The following is a 17,516-nucleotide window of genomic DNA, read 5'->3' on the forward strand; positions in this document are numbered from 1 at the left end:
ATGCAATGTTTCTTTTCAAACTTGGCAAAAGAATGCTAACAAAAAATTAGCTTCTTAACATTCAGCACCAGGTCATTGCCGAAAAATTTCACTCTACACTGTATCATTTTTAACCTATTTTCCTACTAATATGCTATTCCTAAAACACACAATTTCACCTGATTTCAAAGATGCGACAGCAAAGGCAAATTGCATAGCCCTCTCATTTAATCTACTTAAAGTTATCCAAGCAAACCATTCACAAGGAAAATACTTTTTCAGACATTGCTGCGATACTTTTGCCACATAACTGGTTAACCGGTTAAAATCTCATATCATTCTATTGAAATTTTCACTTTTTTCTCACTTATTGCATAGTATATGAATGAAATTTTGTAATTCTCAGAAACTGGAATATGGAACAGCATTAAAAAATAAATGTACAAGGGACGTACTATAAGAAATGTTACACCCTATCACATGGATATTTACTATTATTCACGATGATGAAGAAATATAAAAAAAATAATTCCTTACAACTGAAAAAATAAAAATTTCCTCAATTTGCAAAAAAAATTCAGACTCATAATATTGAACAGAAATCAGGCATTTTCAACACATCATTGCATACATTATTCAACATTCCTCAAAGCTTATTTAAAAAAACACAGCCAAGTACACTACCAAAGTATCTATAGGCCTATCTTGTGATGAAATAAAAAGCATAGGTCCAATTGTGGATCACTATTCTTACACTATTGATAATACGCATGGTAATAACCATACTAAGGGTTGCTTCTAGAGGCTTATACCATGACGCATAAAATATCTCTCCCCCATACGGAAATTGGGATTACTTGAAACCATTCTATAAAGTGTTAATTAAGTTGAAAGGGAGGGGTGCTCTCATCAACCCACTCTTGAAATTGCCCCCAGTCATGTGATACCTATAAGATGATGTAACAAAAAGGGACACTAAAAATATTTGGTAGACAGAAGTAATGAATATCCAAATGAAATTTTAAATTGAACGAAAAGTCTCTGGAGATAATTCTCCAGTTGATTTTGACTGCCATCAATGGGAAGTACAATATTCAGTAGCTTGATAAAAGTTAGACTAAAAGTGATTAGTGAATCTACTCTCTTATGATCCATACATTACTAGCATTGCTACCATAGAAACTTTCAGATTCCCACTTACCTGCATTCCAATTACATAAGAGTAACTCAATTGGTAAAATTTTGTGTGCACACATTTCCCACGACAGAAATGTAGGTAATGCAAATATGATACGGCAAAAGCCTAACTCTCAGCAGGTCACACATATTCCCTTCCTGTCCTACTAAAAATCCTGTTTTGGAGATTAAGTTTCCTCTCTCAATTAGCATACTCATTTCTTGAGGAGCACTCAGTGGAGGCAATTAACAGCTCACCGTAATTCACCCAATAGTTGATGGAGCCTAAAATCATTAGCACACCTCAAAAGGCACAGACGTAATATTTAGAATGTGAATGAAGGAATTAAGAAGGGCCTGACTCACCTGGAACTGTTGCATTGGGTAGGCAGCGGCCATCATCGCGGCAGCTGCGGCTGCGGACTGCGGTGGGGGAGCCTGCCCCTGAGACTGCGCCCCTGAACCCGACTGCGCGCCTCCCTGCGACTGCTGGACGGCCACGGCCGCCTGCTGGGCCTGCTGTTGCTGGGCGACAGCAGCAGCTGCGGCGGCAGCCTGCTGTTGCGCAGCTGCGGCCTGCGCTGCTTGCTGGTGCTGCTGCTGCTGCATGGCGGCCGCCTGTGCCGCTGCAGCGGTAGCGGCTGCTGCGGCAGCCATCTGCTGGGCCGCAGTCATGCTCTGCGGTGGTGGGGGAGGGGGGGGAGGTGGCTGGTGGCCTGGGGGAGGGGGCATGCCAGCACCACCCCCTGCCTGACCTCCCCAGCCGGCCGCTGCCGCTGCGGCAGCTGCTGCGGCTGCAGCTCCGGCAGATCCTGGTATCTGCATTCCCATTCTATCCAAAGAGGGGTGACATCTTAAATTAAAAGATGGTTACACATCAACATGAGGCATGGGTTGACAGAACACACACAAAATGCAGCAAGTAATTATCAACACAGCAGAATGTATAGATTATCCCTTGTGTATATGTGAAATTGTTAAAAATTTTCTACATTAAATCCTTGTTTTACGACATTAATCAATTCTGGTGGATCGATTATGAAGCAAATTCCATTACCAGTTGAATCAGTAACATTCCCGAAAGAGGAAGCAGAGTAAAGAGCATCAGAATATGTACATAACGCAATGTTGAGAAATGTACTGCATAAACACGTAAGGGATAAAGCTACATAATTGATGATAATTTGATTGCAAAACAATCAGCAAAATTTGATATTTTAAAAAGTGTGCCCCAAATCAGCTCAGATCATGTGGTGAATAGATCATATGACAATCCCACCTTAAAGCAGGGGTCTTAAGTATTTTTATTCAAAGAGGTATACAATCTTAAATTAGAAGACAGGTCAAACATTTACAAGTGGCATGGGTTTTCACAAATAAAGACAATGTAAGGAAGTAAGTACGTATAATGAGTGTTGAATGTTTTCCTCAACTAAATGCTGTGTACATATTTAATATTCTACCTTTATTAAACATGGCCTAGCATATTAAATCAGAAGGTACCTAGTTCACACATCGAGAAGTGGAATGGACTTTCAAAACAAATACTAAGGCAGGGAAGAAGAACCTTTCCTTTTTCAAGTATGGAATGTAAACAGCATGCTGAGGTTATATGAATTTATAAAATAGTACATATCTAATTATTCTCATTTTATTCAAAGATGGTTAATATGAATCGATAAAATGTTATTGGCACAAGTAATAAAACCAGATATAATACAACCCATTTGTATTTCATTCGATTCTAATCCTTGAACTGAAATTGATGACATTAGTGATTTTATCACACTTGGGCAATAGTCACCATCAATATTATCATAGAAAACCATCTAATCTATAGAAGTAAAAAGCCCAAACATCAACAGAAAAGATCATCAACTAAAGGTCATTTTCTTGGTTATTTTCTCTTTGCTTTCTGTGACTGTTTAATGCATATTGATAAAACATCCAATCAAAGGGTTGAGTGTATTCAAGTGAAAAATGTTCCAGAATGAATCTTCATCCCACACCCACAACTCTGTAGTTATAGAATATGCCACCAAATACATATTAATTTTCTCCTGCTGCTATGGTTCTAAGTTTAACACGTGCCTTCTGCTCTCAAATACAACTTCACATACAACATACATATCGATCCCTATTCTCACTGTGTAACCTAAATAAATGTTGCAAAGTAACCTAAATAGACAAGGAGAGAGGCAACGCCACTCCAATAAATCTCCTAGACAAAAGAGTATAAATGAACAATTGGGGTTCTATTTGACAATTTAATGCGAATCTGATCACTGTAGGCTCATAAACTGAAGAGTAACTAACGTTGGTAGGCATGCTAAGTGCATGGTCTGACAGGGCTGACAGCAGAATACAAGTTCTGACACTGGACAACCAATAATAATAAAACCATCAGAGAGATAACTTACCCCATGTATCCTTGCTGGTATCCTCCGAACTGGCCGTAAGTAGAGTACCCTTGCATCCCCTGTAGGAACTGGCCTTGCATCTGGGCAGCAGCAGCTGCAGCAGCCGCTGCAGCAGCTGGATAGCTTTGTGGGTACCAATAAGCCGCAGCCGCTCCCATCTGTCCTCCAGCTCCAGTGGCTCCATATGTTCCGGCACCACCAGCAGTGCCTCCAGCACCATATGGATACTGACCAGTCAGGGCCTAAAAGGAGCAAATAAAAAGTTTTTAAAATATGACTGAAATATTTCCTTGGCAAAATTTCAATGCCATATACTCCATTAATAATAAAATAAGGCGATAATTTAAATTTCCTCCCTGATCACTAGATGCCAAGAATACTTCATAATTTGGGAAAATCGAGCATTAGACTATTTGAATTGCTCATTCCCACTTGAAACTCATAAGTTGATCACTGATTGAGTCTCTCGCACTACTTAAGGAAATTACAAAAGATTTAATGAAAAATAACTCTAATTATTATTATTATTATTGCCATTATCATTATTGTTATCAAAAGACACTCAGGTAGGACTCTAACTTCTGATCCCTGTATTAGTAGGCGATGAGTTTACCCCACCACAACAGCAACCAAAAATTGTACTCGCAGCTGTACTGACTTCCTTTTCAAAAGTGCAAAATAATCACTTTGTACTGTTCCGCAAAACTCTGTTATTCCAACCTTTGGTTTCAACTACTCGATAGTCATGATCAAGGACTATCCACTAGTTGAAACCCAGGGCCGTAATAATAAAGTTTAGCGGAACATTAAAAAGTGAATTATTTCGAACTATAGATACCTGGTTCCACCAAGTGAAGCCTGAACACTTGATATACATATATTCCTTTTCAAAATCTAAGTTTGTACCAGTAGCTGATTACAAATTTTAAATAGCATATTTAATTAATGACAGTCACATTTCATTGTAAATAGACGCCTGAACACTTGATATATTTTCCTTTTCAAAAACTAAGTTTGAACTTGTGGCTGATACCAAATTTTAAATAGTATACTTAATAAATGTCAGTTAAATTTCATGGTAGATTAATCATCCCTATTTTAAACACGCCTTTGAACAAAATATCTGTCAGTAATTCGTTTAAACTGAAATGGATAGGTATGTAAATGCTCTCATTTTATCATATGCATTGACACCGTTACCCACCTGCCCTTGCACTGTGGCCGCTGCAGCTGCAGCAGCGGCGGCAGCAGCAGCTGCGGCTGCTTGTTGTGCATTGTTGGGGTCACCAGATTCTTTCCCCCATGAGCACTTGACTACGCCTTGGCCACCATTGATGTCCGTGTTGTGCACGGCCACAATGGCATGTGTCGCAGATTCCTTAGTTGAAAACCTGCAGAGGTTAGAAGGAGAAAAAATTGGTGAGGCTTATCCATACATTTTAGATAAAGAACTCATCATATTCATAACCAAAATCAAAGAGGATTTCAAACATCTTCCTGCAAAAATCTGGTTTCTCAGAATAATATTTTTGAGCAATTTAAGACTAAGTGAAAAGTACTCCCAAAATGTTCATTGCAAAAAAATTAAACAAAATGAAGAGCATCCATTACACTTAAATTATGACTCGTATACCTTATCAGAGAAGCTGAAACCAGTAATTAATTATGGGGAAAAATGACCATTTCTTGATTTAAAAAGGCATTTAAAATTTTTTAAACCTTGAAAAGCAAGAGTTCTAGAATTACTGGAATAAGTATACAAAAATTAACCTATAACACCACTAAGAATTGCATGAACGTCAAGACTAAGGTGATGTCAAACAATTCCGTTCACAAAAATTCAAGGCAAACTGAATAAAAATTGAAAGCCAAAAATTTGACAACAATGAAAAACCATGAATTACCAGAGGCTGTTATTTTAAAAATTCATTTTTAATAGATGAGAATAATGGATGAAAAAATTATGAACAGCATACCATGCTCATCCCAATTACATCAAAAACCACACACATAAATTGAAAAGAAAGTAGTGATTACAGACCAAAGGCAGAGTCGAAACTTACCGCACGAATGCATATCCTTTATCCTTAAAAACACGGATTTCCTGGATTTGACCGAAAGGTGAGAAAGTTTTCTGCATTAATTCTTCAGTGAGACCGGATGCAATCCCGCCACAGTACACGGTGCAGTTTGTAGGGCTGGACTGGTTGTAGACCTCATCGAAAGTGAGCGGCTTGCAATTCACTTTAGGGATGCCACAAAAACGTTTTGTTGATTTTAGAAAAGGTTTTGAATGGTAAGCAAGGAAAAATGAGGTCAAAGGATAAAGTACATGGCCAAAATGGGAAATTTTGGATGCATCAAGCAGGAAGAAGTGGTGTGGTTCAAGACAAGGAAATGAGGGATTAGGTAGGAAGAAAGAAAGAAAAAAGAATTCATATATTAACAACCTCCAGAGAAATCGAATAGAAATAATTATATTTATTTATTATGCATGTATTCATTTTATATCTATGATGAATATATAGGCAAGCAAATCCCACAACCATAGAAGAAAGGTTTAACAATAGAATATGTTACCGGTAGTTAGAAAAATTAATAAATTGAGTTTGGTGCACAGGACCTATTACTAAATATTAGTTTATCTGGCGAAAAAATGTAATGAAGGTACAATTTAATAGACCTGTAAAAACTCACCTGCTACATTACTTACCTTATGTCAGAATTAGACTCGCTTAGAGATTTTTTTTACTTAATCTTAAAAAATAAGAATTCCATAGAAACCTAAGTAGTGCTGAACTCAGATCATCATTCTGAATGATATCAAAGATTGCTCTCATAGTGGATTGTGAAGAAACTGCCCATATTTTGCACACATACACACATGATGATACAAGTGTTCAAAAGATTATCAAAAGTAAATGTCAATTGGAAAAAAATACTTCTCCCGGAGGACCCTCTCAAGGATATAAGCATTCACTTCTCTTTATGCCCAAGAAAAGTAAAAAGACTGCAAGGAAAAAAACTCTGCCCAAAAATATTCAAATGTCAGAAAACTATATAGCAAACAAGAAAAAAATAAGAATAAAGGCAGCTTACCTCTTTTTTGCCAACAGCAGATAAGTGTTTATGATTTGATTTACTAACAAAAATATAGAACCAACTCTGAGCGCTACTAGTGAAAGTTATATTATATATTTAGAGTATTAGAAAAAAGAAAAAAATCTGGTATAAAAAAGAAGTCATACCTACTGTCTCTCTTAGGTTTGGTTTTGGGGATTGGCACAGCAAAGGGTTCGTTTTGGGCAGTCTATAGCATGCAATGGTCAAAGGAGAACAACAGTCTATACCATAGCAGGTGGAGGAGGAGATGGTTGAGAGAGGATAAGGTTCTCATATTTCTCCAGAGGGTAGTTTGAAAGAGAGTGGTAGGTTCACGTGAGTAAACTCACAGGTATGGATAATATAAATAATAAAAAAAGAAAAAGAAAACCCATAATAGATTTTCCATATTAAAAATAGAAGGAGAGAATATAATAAAAAATTAAATAAGAAAAACATTCGAATAAAAAACGAAGGGTTCCAACTTACACCGTTTGGTTTGTACGAGAGAATATGAGGCAGAAATCAATCTGAAACACAAAACGTTTTGAAACTGAGTTCAGCATTTGTGGTCCTCGTAGTCATCACCATGGCCGTAATACCACACCACAGCACAATGCCTCATGTGAGCATATTAAAACAAAATATTCAGTTATTCACATAAATTTCTATCATGGCATTTAAAAACGATTTTAAATGTTTCAGAGCCATAATCAATTTACAAATAGATCTAAAAAAATTTAGATACTTTTAGTATTTAAACAAAATTAAAGCCATGTGCTTTCATACTTTATAGAGACCCTACTTATTTACACCTCCAAAACTTTTCTATAAATGTATTGACTTCAAGCTATTTTCTCAATAGCTGAGGAGGAAAATGGTGGAACAATCTGCCAAAAAACAAAATATGAGGTATTCATTTTAGGTGTCGCTTTAAAATTCTGGTTAGCTTTCCTGTAGCACTTAACTTTTTTTAGGAAACTTAACAAATTTAAAGTAAACCAATGATACTCAGTTCACTTAAAAAAAACTTCTACCCTGAATATTGCTTTTGGTGGAACTTGTGCACAAAAAATGCTTTAGGCTGATAACTACGACCAGTTTATAAGAGTGTATTGGTGACATGAAAAGGTTTATCTCACAGTAAATTGGTTTGGAAATGAGTTAAAAATGTTTTCCTTCTAAAGAATATGATCAATAGAAGTGTTAAGCTACTGTATACGCTGACAGAAAGTTTACTTGGCTTGAATAATAATCGCTCATGAAGCCAGTAACGTGAGCTGGTTCATCCCTTTCAATGACAAATAAAATTTAAAATATTGGAAAATAAAGCATTAAAAGAATGAAAGAAATTCTTAAAAATCAAATAAACGCAAATGAACTTGGGTTGCGCCTTCACGAGAGATCTACGTTAAATGGTTAGGTGCATGAGATTGGAGAGTGGAAATTCCCTAGATTTCACTAATTGCATTGCCACTCAAGATGGATGGTAAAGAACAGTTTGGATTTCGAGAAGGTAGAAAGTAGTGTTCATCAGTATGCAATGATGTGATCGGGGGGTTATAAGGAGTTAAGGGGGAGGGATATTTGAGGAAAGAGCAAAAAGGGGTGGGAGGGGGGAGATAAAAACTAAAGAAAGCAACTAGGTTGTCAATTTGCCATTCAATACGCAGCCAAACATTTCCAGCACAAATTTCCAGCTGTCAAGTTAATGGAGGGAAAATTGAAAAAAAAATCACTACTGAGGCCCAATGAATATTCATGTAAGTCTAGATTTCACACTACAGTCCATCTCATAACCTTGAGCAAAATCAAAGGAAGGGGTAACGTAAAACTATGTATCTATAAATGTGGATTGAGTCAAAAGCACACTGTTACTGACACAGTGAGCTCATGGATAGAACATTGGCACAACAAACTATTGGGATAAAATTTGAGGAAAGCTCCGCAGGGCAAAGCAAGCAAGGAAAGCCATGCTCCTTAACTTGTCACGAAGAATATTCAACCTTTCTTCAACCTTATTTTAATGAAGAGAATGTGAAAGTGCAAGTGGAATGGAACTGAAAAGCTTGATCTTTGTATTCCATAATTTCACTGATTATAATATTATTCATACAGCACTTCGTTTACGGAGTCAGTTAAAACTTAATGAATGACACAGGCCCATTGAACATTTTTGAAGTTACTGCATCACATTTTGTACTAAACACCATGCCCCACTCGACTTGTGACATTCAATCACCTTTACAACTTATATTCCTAATCCACCTGAAAGCTGATAGCAGCATAATTAAACGTACCTGGTCCACAATCATGACAACTTTTTGGTGCAATCCACCTTTCACGATGACCTATATCTTACCATGCAAGCCACTACTAGGGTGTAAGTCAGTTTCTGTTGATATATGTACCACCAGCTAAGGGGTTAAAGAGCTAAAAAAATGTTTCAGGGGCTGCACACGAGACGTAGTAAAATCAAAATTATTCACATCATCGCGATTGTTAGTATGTTTGAAGAAGCTTGATATCAAGAAAGAAATTTAGGATGGAATTCAATCTGATTACATTCGTACGAGGTTATGAGGTTTGTGTATCAATCCTACAAGAGATGGCTGTTGGGGTAGGCGTAGGGAGTGTCGGGGAACCCATTGCATTCCCTCTTTCACTTCCCTTTCCTGGGTTTTTCCCCTCCTTCCCTCGAAAGGTTTCCTCCCTCTCATTCCAGGTATCCAGCGGCCAAGGATATATAAGGCAGACACGAGCCAGAGGCGGGGGAAGAGAAGCACCTGATAATGTCCTGGATAGTCATTGTGTTATTCACCGAATGATAAACTCCGTTGAGAAAATCTATATCGATTGATAAATTGACCACAAAACCCAACAATGGCCACAGGAAGCTCGGTATTTTAGAATCAAAGTAAATGAATATGTACTTAAAAACAGAATTTGCCTCAAGGAGCACATATGAAGTGTAGATAAAATTCTCTGGAAATCAAATTATGTTAGTTGGCCAGGTGATAGCATGGAAAATGAGCCACTGAATTTCTAATAGACACCTTAAAGAGAGCGGAAATGATATACATATTTTTAAAAAATTCAATCCATAAACTAATATAAAAACAGTCCCTTGTGAGAGATACAGGGAAAAGATCAGTTTGAAGGCACATTTTCCTTACGAAAATTGAAGACAAAGGATCAACTTTCGAAATTTCCAGAGGAGCAGCTGTAATGAATCTCCTCTCTTTAGTTCAACCTCACGATCCATACCAATTCAAATTGTATCATTCAAAAGGGGAAAACACTCAAACACAGATGAAGTTATTGATTAGGATATTTGGTGGAAGAAATAAAGGTAACAGCAATGACACCAAACTAGCCAACTGGAAAAAAAATCAAGGAGGAGCCAATTTAAGAGGAGAAAATTGGCAGAGAAAGTAGTGTGATGATATGGAGACAGTCTAGAAGAAGAGAGAAGACATGTTAAGCATTGCGTGTTGCTCAAGATGGCATAGCAACTGCGATTCTGTAGAAAGGGGATAATGTTTAACTGGCTGTGGCTGACGATCCGATTTGACACAAGGAGCCTGAGTAAATCAAAATGATTATCAAAACTCACCGAAGAAGGTAAGAGATGATTCTCATAAGATTCCAACCAATAAATGAAGTATGCTCAGTAACAAATCCCTCTTGGTAACAGAAAATAATGGCATTACCAAATCAGTGGTTGAAAGACAAACTGAGAAAGAACGCACACTACACATCCAGCACGAAGACCACAAGAAAAGAATCAGCCAGTCCTAATAAAAATTTAATCACATCATTCAATCAGCAGGACAATAAAAATGAGACTGCTGATAAGGAAAGTCACAACCATTGAGCAGAAATGTGATGATGCTTCCAACTACAAAAACTTTAAATTCTTCATGGACATCAAGCTTTAAACGTCCAGAGGAGGAGATAATTCAACCTCCGACCAGACATAAAACCTGGATATCAACCACTTTTGCTGGTCAGCACAAGACTTGGTCATGCCGCATATTTTGACCTGAGATACTCTTTCCCTGAACTGGTAACAGTAATGATAGTTTCCACCATTAACAGCCAATTCTCAGGATCATTTCCACTTTTAAAATTCACATGGAAGAGTGTGTAAGCATGAGAGTATAAAATCCACGGTTCCATTAAAGTTCCTAACCTCTAGTAATCTTACCTATACAGCATCCCTATTCTTCTGAAGACAATACATTATCCTAGAGACATACTAATCCAAACATATTTATATCAGCATTTTCTCCGAGGTCAAATTTTAGAATTTAATTCACAGGTATAAAATTGGGGAAGGTCTACAATGTATGTCATGAAATGATATCGCAAGTTTTACTAAAATAATAATAAGGGTGAGCAGCAGAACTTTTGGATTGTTTTCATATGATAATGAGATATTTTTGGGTTTACCCGCATCAATTTCAAAGAAGCTTTGGAGATAAAGAACCATAATAACAATTTTAAAAGAGAGAGCCGAAAAAGTATTAGCTAGACGTGGTTTGTAATTTCTAGAATAAGAAACGCCATCCGGAATATACCAAATCTACTCCCACACTCAGATAGGTATCGACGTGCGACACAGACGAGATTATTAGCCCTAACAAGGCTTCCAACAGAGAGGAAATGTTGGCTACTCGTACAACTGACGCGGCGAAACTCAAAAATAACTCCTACACAAATAATAAGCGAGGGAATGGAGGCAAAAATACGACCTGCCAAACGTGAGTGATGTAATGACTTAGAATAACCAACCTAAACTTTCCTCACTTTTTCTTTAGCCATTCGCTTGCCTCTCCAGTCAACCACTGGAACGAGCTTCGATTTGCAACCCACCACGTCGTCTGCCCAGAAACATACGATAAACAAACAGTAAAAGAGGCGCAGCTAGGCTTCCGGGTTGTCCTTCGCGTCGATTCCATCAACAAACGCGAGAAGACTTTCTAGTAACACGGGAAGTCCCCTTATCTAACTGTACGAGGGGCCTGCAGGGAGGGAGGAATGCCTGACGGAACCAAGGAGGTACTGAGAATGAATCCAGAGGGATGGAAAATATTTCAATCAAAACTAAGCCATGGGTTAACGTGAAGTCCTCGCGAACACCCGAAACATTTATGCGCAGGAGACGAATTTGGGACTGGAAGCCTAATTTTCCAAAACCCGGATGACGAGGGAGCGGAGTCGAAGGATAGCAGGGTGTGCTAATATTTAAAATTTGTCATGTGCCTTCAATGAATTTGATTACCTCCTGCTATTGGCTGCGAAATAAAAAACAAAATGTCGCCGTTCCGAATTTTTTCCGAGTCGTGAGGGGTAGGGAAGTCAGTGTTTTCAGCATTTTTCTCCGAACCATTTCCGGTCGGCCGTGCACAATTTCAGCTTTTCTGAAAGTACTCGGGAATTCTTATCCATCACTGTACCAATCGGTCAGTCTGGTAGTCATCTAAATCATAAACTATCTATGGTATATTCAGAGTTAAGGGAGGTTTGAATTTATCCATCGAAGATCCGCGCGGTTTCTTCACCGGAGCAAGTGCGCGTGCAGATTTGGGAGAACCAAAAAGGGATGGATGGGGGAGGGTAGGGTGCGCCGCCCCTTGAAAGGGGCTTTCGTTGTGATAACACAACCAGGGGCGAAAAAGGGGTTACTGCTAATGAAAAGAAAAACAGAGAGTAGGGGGCACGGCGGAGTGGCGGAGCATTTTATTATCGAAGCCTCGCAACGCTGGCATCGGCGGTGGGGAAGAAAAACCGAAGGGCGTAAAATATATAAGTCCCCAAAAATTCCTCTCCCAACCCACGACGATGCTTTTGTTGCGCCATCTCATTTCCAAGGGAAACTTGGGGCACTTTGGCGGGGGACTCCGTAAGCCGCCCGCCCGCCGGAGAAGGCGGAGGGAGGCGAGGGTAAATATCTGCGGGCCGCGGCGGCAGTTCGGTCCGCCTCCATCGTCCCACTGCAGCCTAGGGCACGGATGCTCCCTTCCTTCGGCGGCTCATCGCGGAATCAGGGATGACGCGAAAGATAGGTGAGCTCCCATGAATGTGAGCATCCGTCCATTAGAAGATACGGGCGAAGAAAGACGAAGTCTACACCGTTTATGTTGAAATGTGAGGGTTATTTGAACACGACAGATAGATGGTAGTTGCTTTTTATTAGAACAGTGATTGGACACTGCGTTTAATTTTCTTTTCCGAATTAGTCCTAAACAATGCCATTTATTGGAAGTTACCTACCGACTAAGACAGGTTTCCTTGAAAGTCGTGCGATTCCGCAACCCTGCCATGAACGGTAAGCATGATCTTTTCACACTGCTTCTTTCGTTATTCCTGCAGGCATCTTCCTTTCCATCATCCTATTAAAAGAGACTACCCCCTGAGTACTTTAGTAACAATCGGTGGGATACTTATAATACCCGACACGTTAATTTAAAGCTTCACAAGGAGCTAATGATCGCTCATTAGGAATGTAAGCAAAGCTAAGGAACTCAATCGGACTTGCATGTCAAAATGTTCCAATAGAACCAAGTGGTTCTGAAACCTTTGAGAACATGGAAGCTAATAAAGCAAATTAAATTAGGTAGTCACAAAACTTGGACTGGTGGAGCAGTTTGGGCAGTAATTAGAGAGTGCAGAGAGAAGCCAAGCGAAGAGTTTGATAATGAGCATAGCGCTTTACAGGACGGAAACGTGGGCACTGAGGAAATCGGATTTAAATGACAGGACAGGGTTTCGGTAAACTATGGATGCAGAATACTACTAATAACTTCAAGCTTTACTTTGTGAAACCTCACCATATTGGAAGTAAGGAAATAAAACTTTGTAAGGTTCACTGTTATTTAATTATGGGCACGACCCGGGTTTCGTAACTTGGTTACCTGATTGGTTACCTTGGTTTCGTAACCTGACGATGTAACCAAGTTACGAAACCCGGGTCGTGCCCATAATTAAATAACAGTGAACCTTACAAAGTTTTATTTCCTTACTTCCAACATGGATGCAGAGATGAATAAGTTGAGAAAGATTATTTTTATTAAAGTATTCTACCGATTAAGGTAGGTATCTTCTCATGGCGTACTTATGAAGAATCCTTGCAGCCTCTCTTTCCTTCTTGTATATTCCTTCTTCAATTCACAGTAGGGCCCACTCCCTTTCATTCTATCTAAAAATCCTATTCTCCTCCTTCCTCTCCCTCGTTTATCTAAATTTCTACCCTCTAACAATGTTTTCAACATCCCTTTCCGGCTAGTTGAAATAGATAGAGATGAAAACAATTCTTTTCGGCAGTATGTCTGTTTGTCGTCACGAGACAAACAGCCCCGCACCATTGGTCTCGATTTTGGTGACATCATACTCCCTATACCGACATTGTCACCCAATGCTTAAACTCACTGGCGCCTACACGCAGCTGCAGTAGTGACTGTCGACTAGACGACCGTACTTGGAACTTCCCGGAGTCGTCCAAAAATCGCGGCTTGGAACATGGCTATCTGGGCTGGGGCGGTGGGAATATGGAAACGGCCGCTGACCACCAAACTGTGCGCTCCGGAGGTAAAGCAAGGGGTGAGAAGTGGACGGCACCGCATAGCGAACGGGATGGGGGAGGAGGGGAATTAATTGGAGGGTATAGTAATTTTTGCGCCGGAATCGACGGCGTGCACCACATAGCGGAAAAAACCAGTAATTAAGGAATTAAAAATTTACGCACACGCGAAAAATAGTTCATATTCCATCAATATTGTATTTAATAATCGTTTAAAATTAAACGAAAAGGTCAGGTGAAATGTTAATGCGTCGAATGACAGGAGATAGAAAAACCTCTGTTGATTGCGGATGCATAATACATTACGTACGAAAACATTAAACGCTGAAAAGTTGGAAAACAAGTGACACGGTTCATTTAACTTTTAATTTATCTTCCACGCATAGCAATTAACAATCTCAACTCGATTATTAATATGGGAGCCGCATTGGCTTGACGTGACGCATCATTCCAGCGGCGGAAAAAAATAACAGAATATTTGATTCATATATTCCCCGCCCACAATGAAAATTAACCAAACTGGAAAGATAGTTTTTTTATCGAGCCAACAAAACGATATCGATTAGCTGTATTAATTTGAAACCGTATTTTTTCGTGCGGCTCATGAAAACTGAAACAATACAAATTTACTAACAGCTAACTGGAAAACAAGCTTCTCTATAGAGCGGTCAAGCGTATTTAATGCTTATTGAATTACCCGAGTCATGAAGTGTTGCACTCAACTATTTTTGAAGGACCATTTTTTTTTTACTTTTTTAAGGTTACGTGACGTATCTTTAATCATATCTTGCCTGGCAGATAAACCTTGAAATTTATATTGTATCGTCAATATTAAATAATCAAAAAGAACAATGGCACTGGGAAACAATGCATTGAAATGGAGCACATTCATAAAAACGATCCCTCAAATATTTCTTTTTTCACTGTTTAACAATGTGTTTGACCGGATAAACGTCCAACGTACAGCAGAGTGGGTGCATAATAAAAAGGACAAATTTCACACAGGCTGAAAAATCAATGGTTGAAATTACCTGGGCTCTAAGCAAAACTCTGCTAACCTCACGGAGCAAATTGTAAAGATTTAGGCAATTTCGAGGAGCGATCATTGAGCAGAGTGAAAGAGAAAAACCAAAGAATCAGTATAAGGTCAATTTCCACTGCACGTACGTGATTAAATGATCCTAAGCCAGACGGTAGGTATACCATCATCTTAGATTCCCATTTCGATGGAACTCACAGTCAGCGCTTATGCTTCCGAATCCTCCTTCACCGGTAATTTCCAAATCCTTCACGTCTCGTTCCGTCATTCCACCACCTCATTTTACCACCCCTTTCCACCTTCCTTCCACATTTAAGCCAATAAACACTTGAAAAGCGACAGCCTTAACTACAGCTTCCGTAGCTCTAAAGCTGTTTCTTGATTTCCTATTGTATTGTTCGGTTATACTGTGCCTTACAATAGTGGTAAAGAAACGTTGCTGAAATGAAATGCTAATTTTTGGGACGGTAATTGCCACAGAAAAACTTATTAAAATTTCAGAAGCGCAGTTGACCAGCTTGGGTTTTGCTAAGTCACGGCTGTTAACAAAGCAACGATTTTCTGAAGCTTAGATCGGCCCAAATGAGACTTATGGAGATTTACCAACTGTTTCCGAGATGGCTCCAAGTCATATACGTCCTCAAATAATCTCCAGTTACGTTGAAATCTGTTTCATGAAGATGCTGCAAAGAGCGGCAACGGAGTCGCAATGATTCAAAGTTTGAGCTACAGAATCTCTTTCACTGAATTGATCGAAACCTCATGCCACACTGTCACGCGAAGATCGCCTACTGCCGCGCACCAAAGGAGAGCCAAGTTGGCAAGGCTTGCATGGGCACACCCGGTGCGCACCAGATATAATCTGAAGCTGGTGCCAAGAACAGAGGTAAGGCGTGCCCAGAGGGTTTCCACTTTCCAAGGGACCATTGTTCTAGGCGGGCAAGGAAGGGGAGGTGGCCTCCGTGTTGAACGAGACGATGACCTCGCGGTACAAGGGACAGGACATACTGCTGCGACGGCATGCTTGTTTTTTTACCTACGTTGCGAGATGCACGTACTTGGGCTGAAGGATCAGTTTCCAAGACAAATGACACGAGATCAAATATGTAACCCAAACAATGACTTGGATTTGATTACTGACGATGTAGAAGTTCATTGGTAATCCTGAACAAACTTGTAATCAATGCTGATTAGTAATTTGATCTGAATGAGAACAGGATTCTTCGAAGGAAAAGTAATATGCCTACGGGTATTAAAACTGACATTTCATGTTTGCTTCCCATCTGATTATATTTTAACCAAATCCTAAATAATCTGTCACCGAAGGTAAAATTTATTTACATATTAATTAATATATCTCGAAACAAATGTTACACAGTAATTATATTCTAGTTCAAAAAGCCATTTGGAACCATTTAGGCCATAAAAGAACTATTCACATGAGTTAATATGATTTTTCATTGGAAGGTGTAATGATTAATATTGCATTTTGATTTTGAAACATATAGTTGAGAAGGCCACGACTGGAATTTATTGCTTGGTTAAAGGAGTTGGTCCTTAAGGATCCATGAGTAGTGCCAAACACTCTAAGTTGCCTTTCAGAACATCTCCTGAACCAAGAATGCCTGGATTCTTAGAGGCCTTCGAACTGGGCTGTACACAGACGCACCAACCAGTCGCATGGACAGGGATGGCCACCATTGTCGCTCCAATGCCAACGACGCCCGAGCGAAACAAGTTATCAATTACTCTCTCGAGTCCGGAAATTGACAGCCTTTCACCCCTCGCATGGGTTTTTGTAAAATGCATAAAGGGGGATCGATGTGGCTTTACTTGGCTCGCTTAGGCGTCAGGAAGCGAGACAAAGAAGGACGGGGCGAAAAGTCGACGAACGCCAAGCGCAGGGTCGCGCTCTGAAAGAGGGACGAGCAAGCTAGGGAAATGGGAGAGGAATGGGAGCGAAAAAAAAAAAACTACAATCATTTTGGGCCAAAAAATCGACATTTTAAGGGAAAAAAACAGGCTGCTTTCCAAACAAATAAAAAACGAATTACGCGCCTAAATAAAAAAAATGTAACACTTCCATGTGAAACCAATGGAAATTTCTTTCAATTATGAGTTCATTTTGATCATTGTTTTTATTAAAAGCGTATTCATACAAATAAAATACCCCAAATTATTTTATTGGGAAAACCGCATTTGTTTTAAATAATTT

General features: G+C 39.1%; 1 protein-coding gene across 6 annotated transcripts in view; it reads right to left on the minus strand.

The window, feature by feature from the left end:
• Window positions 1-17,516, minus strand: part of LOC124155599 (nucleolysin TIAR-like) — a 684,526-nt gene that overhangs the window by 7,394 nt on the left and 659,616 nt on the right. For 4 of the 6 annotated variants that reach the window (XM_046529559.1, XM_046529558.1, XM_046529562.1 and 1 more), the window contains 4 exons: window positions 5,639-5,819; window positions 4,780-4,966; window positions 3,576-3,817; window positions 1,522-2,008 (listed from right to left, as the gene is read on the minus strand). In XM_046529559.1, the coding sequence (XP_046385515.1) occupies window positions 1,522-2,008; window positions 3,576-3,817; window positions 4,780-4,966; window positions 5,639-5,819 (1,097 nt within the window). The remainder of the gene's footprint in view (window positions 1-1,521; window positions 2,009-3,575; window positions 3,818-4,779; window positions 4,967-5,638; window positions 5,820-17,516) is intronic. The other 2 variants (XM_046529563.1, XM_046529560.1) reach the window with 1 other exon arrangement.

This window comes from Ischnura elegans, chromosome 3, assembly GCF_921293095.1.
Source record: "Ischnura elegans chromosome 3, ioIscEleg1.1, whole genome shotgun sequence".
NCBI classification, from domain to species: Eukaryota; Metazoa; Arthropoda; class Insecta; order Odonata; family Coenagrionidae; genus Ischnura; species Ischnura elegans.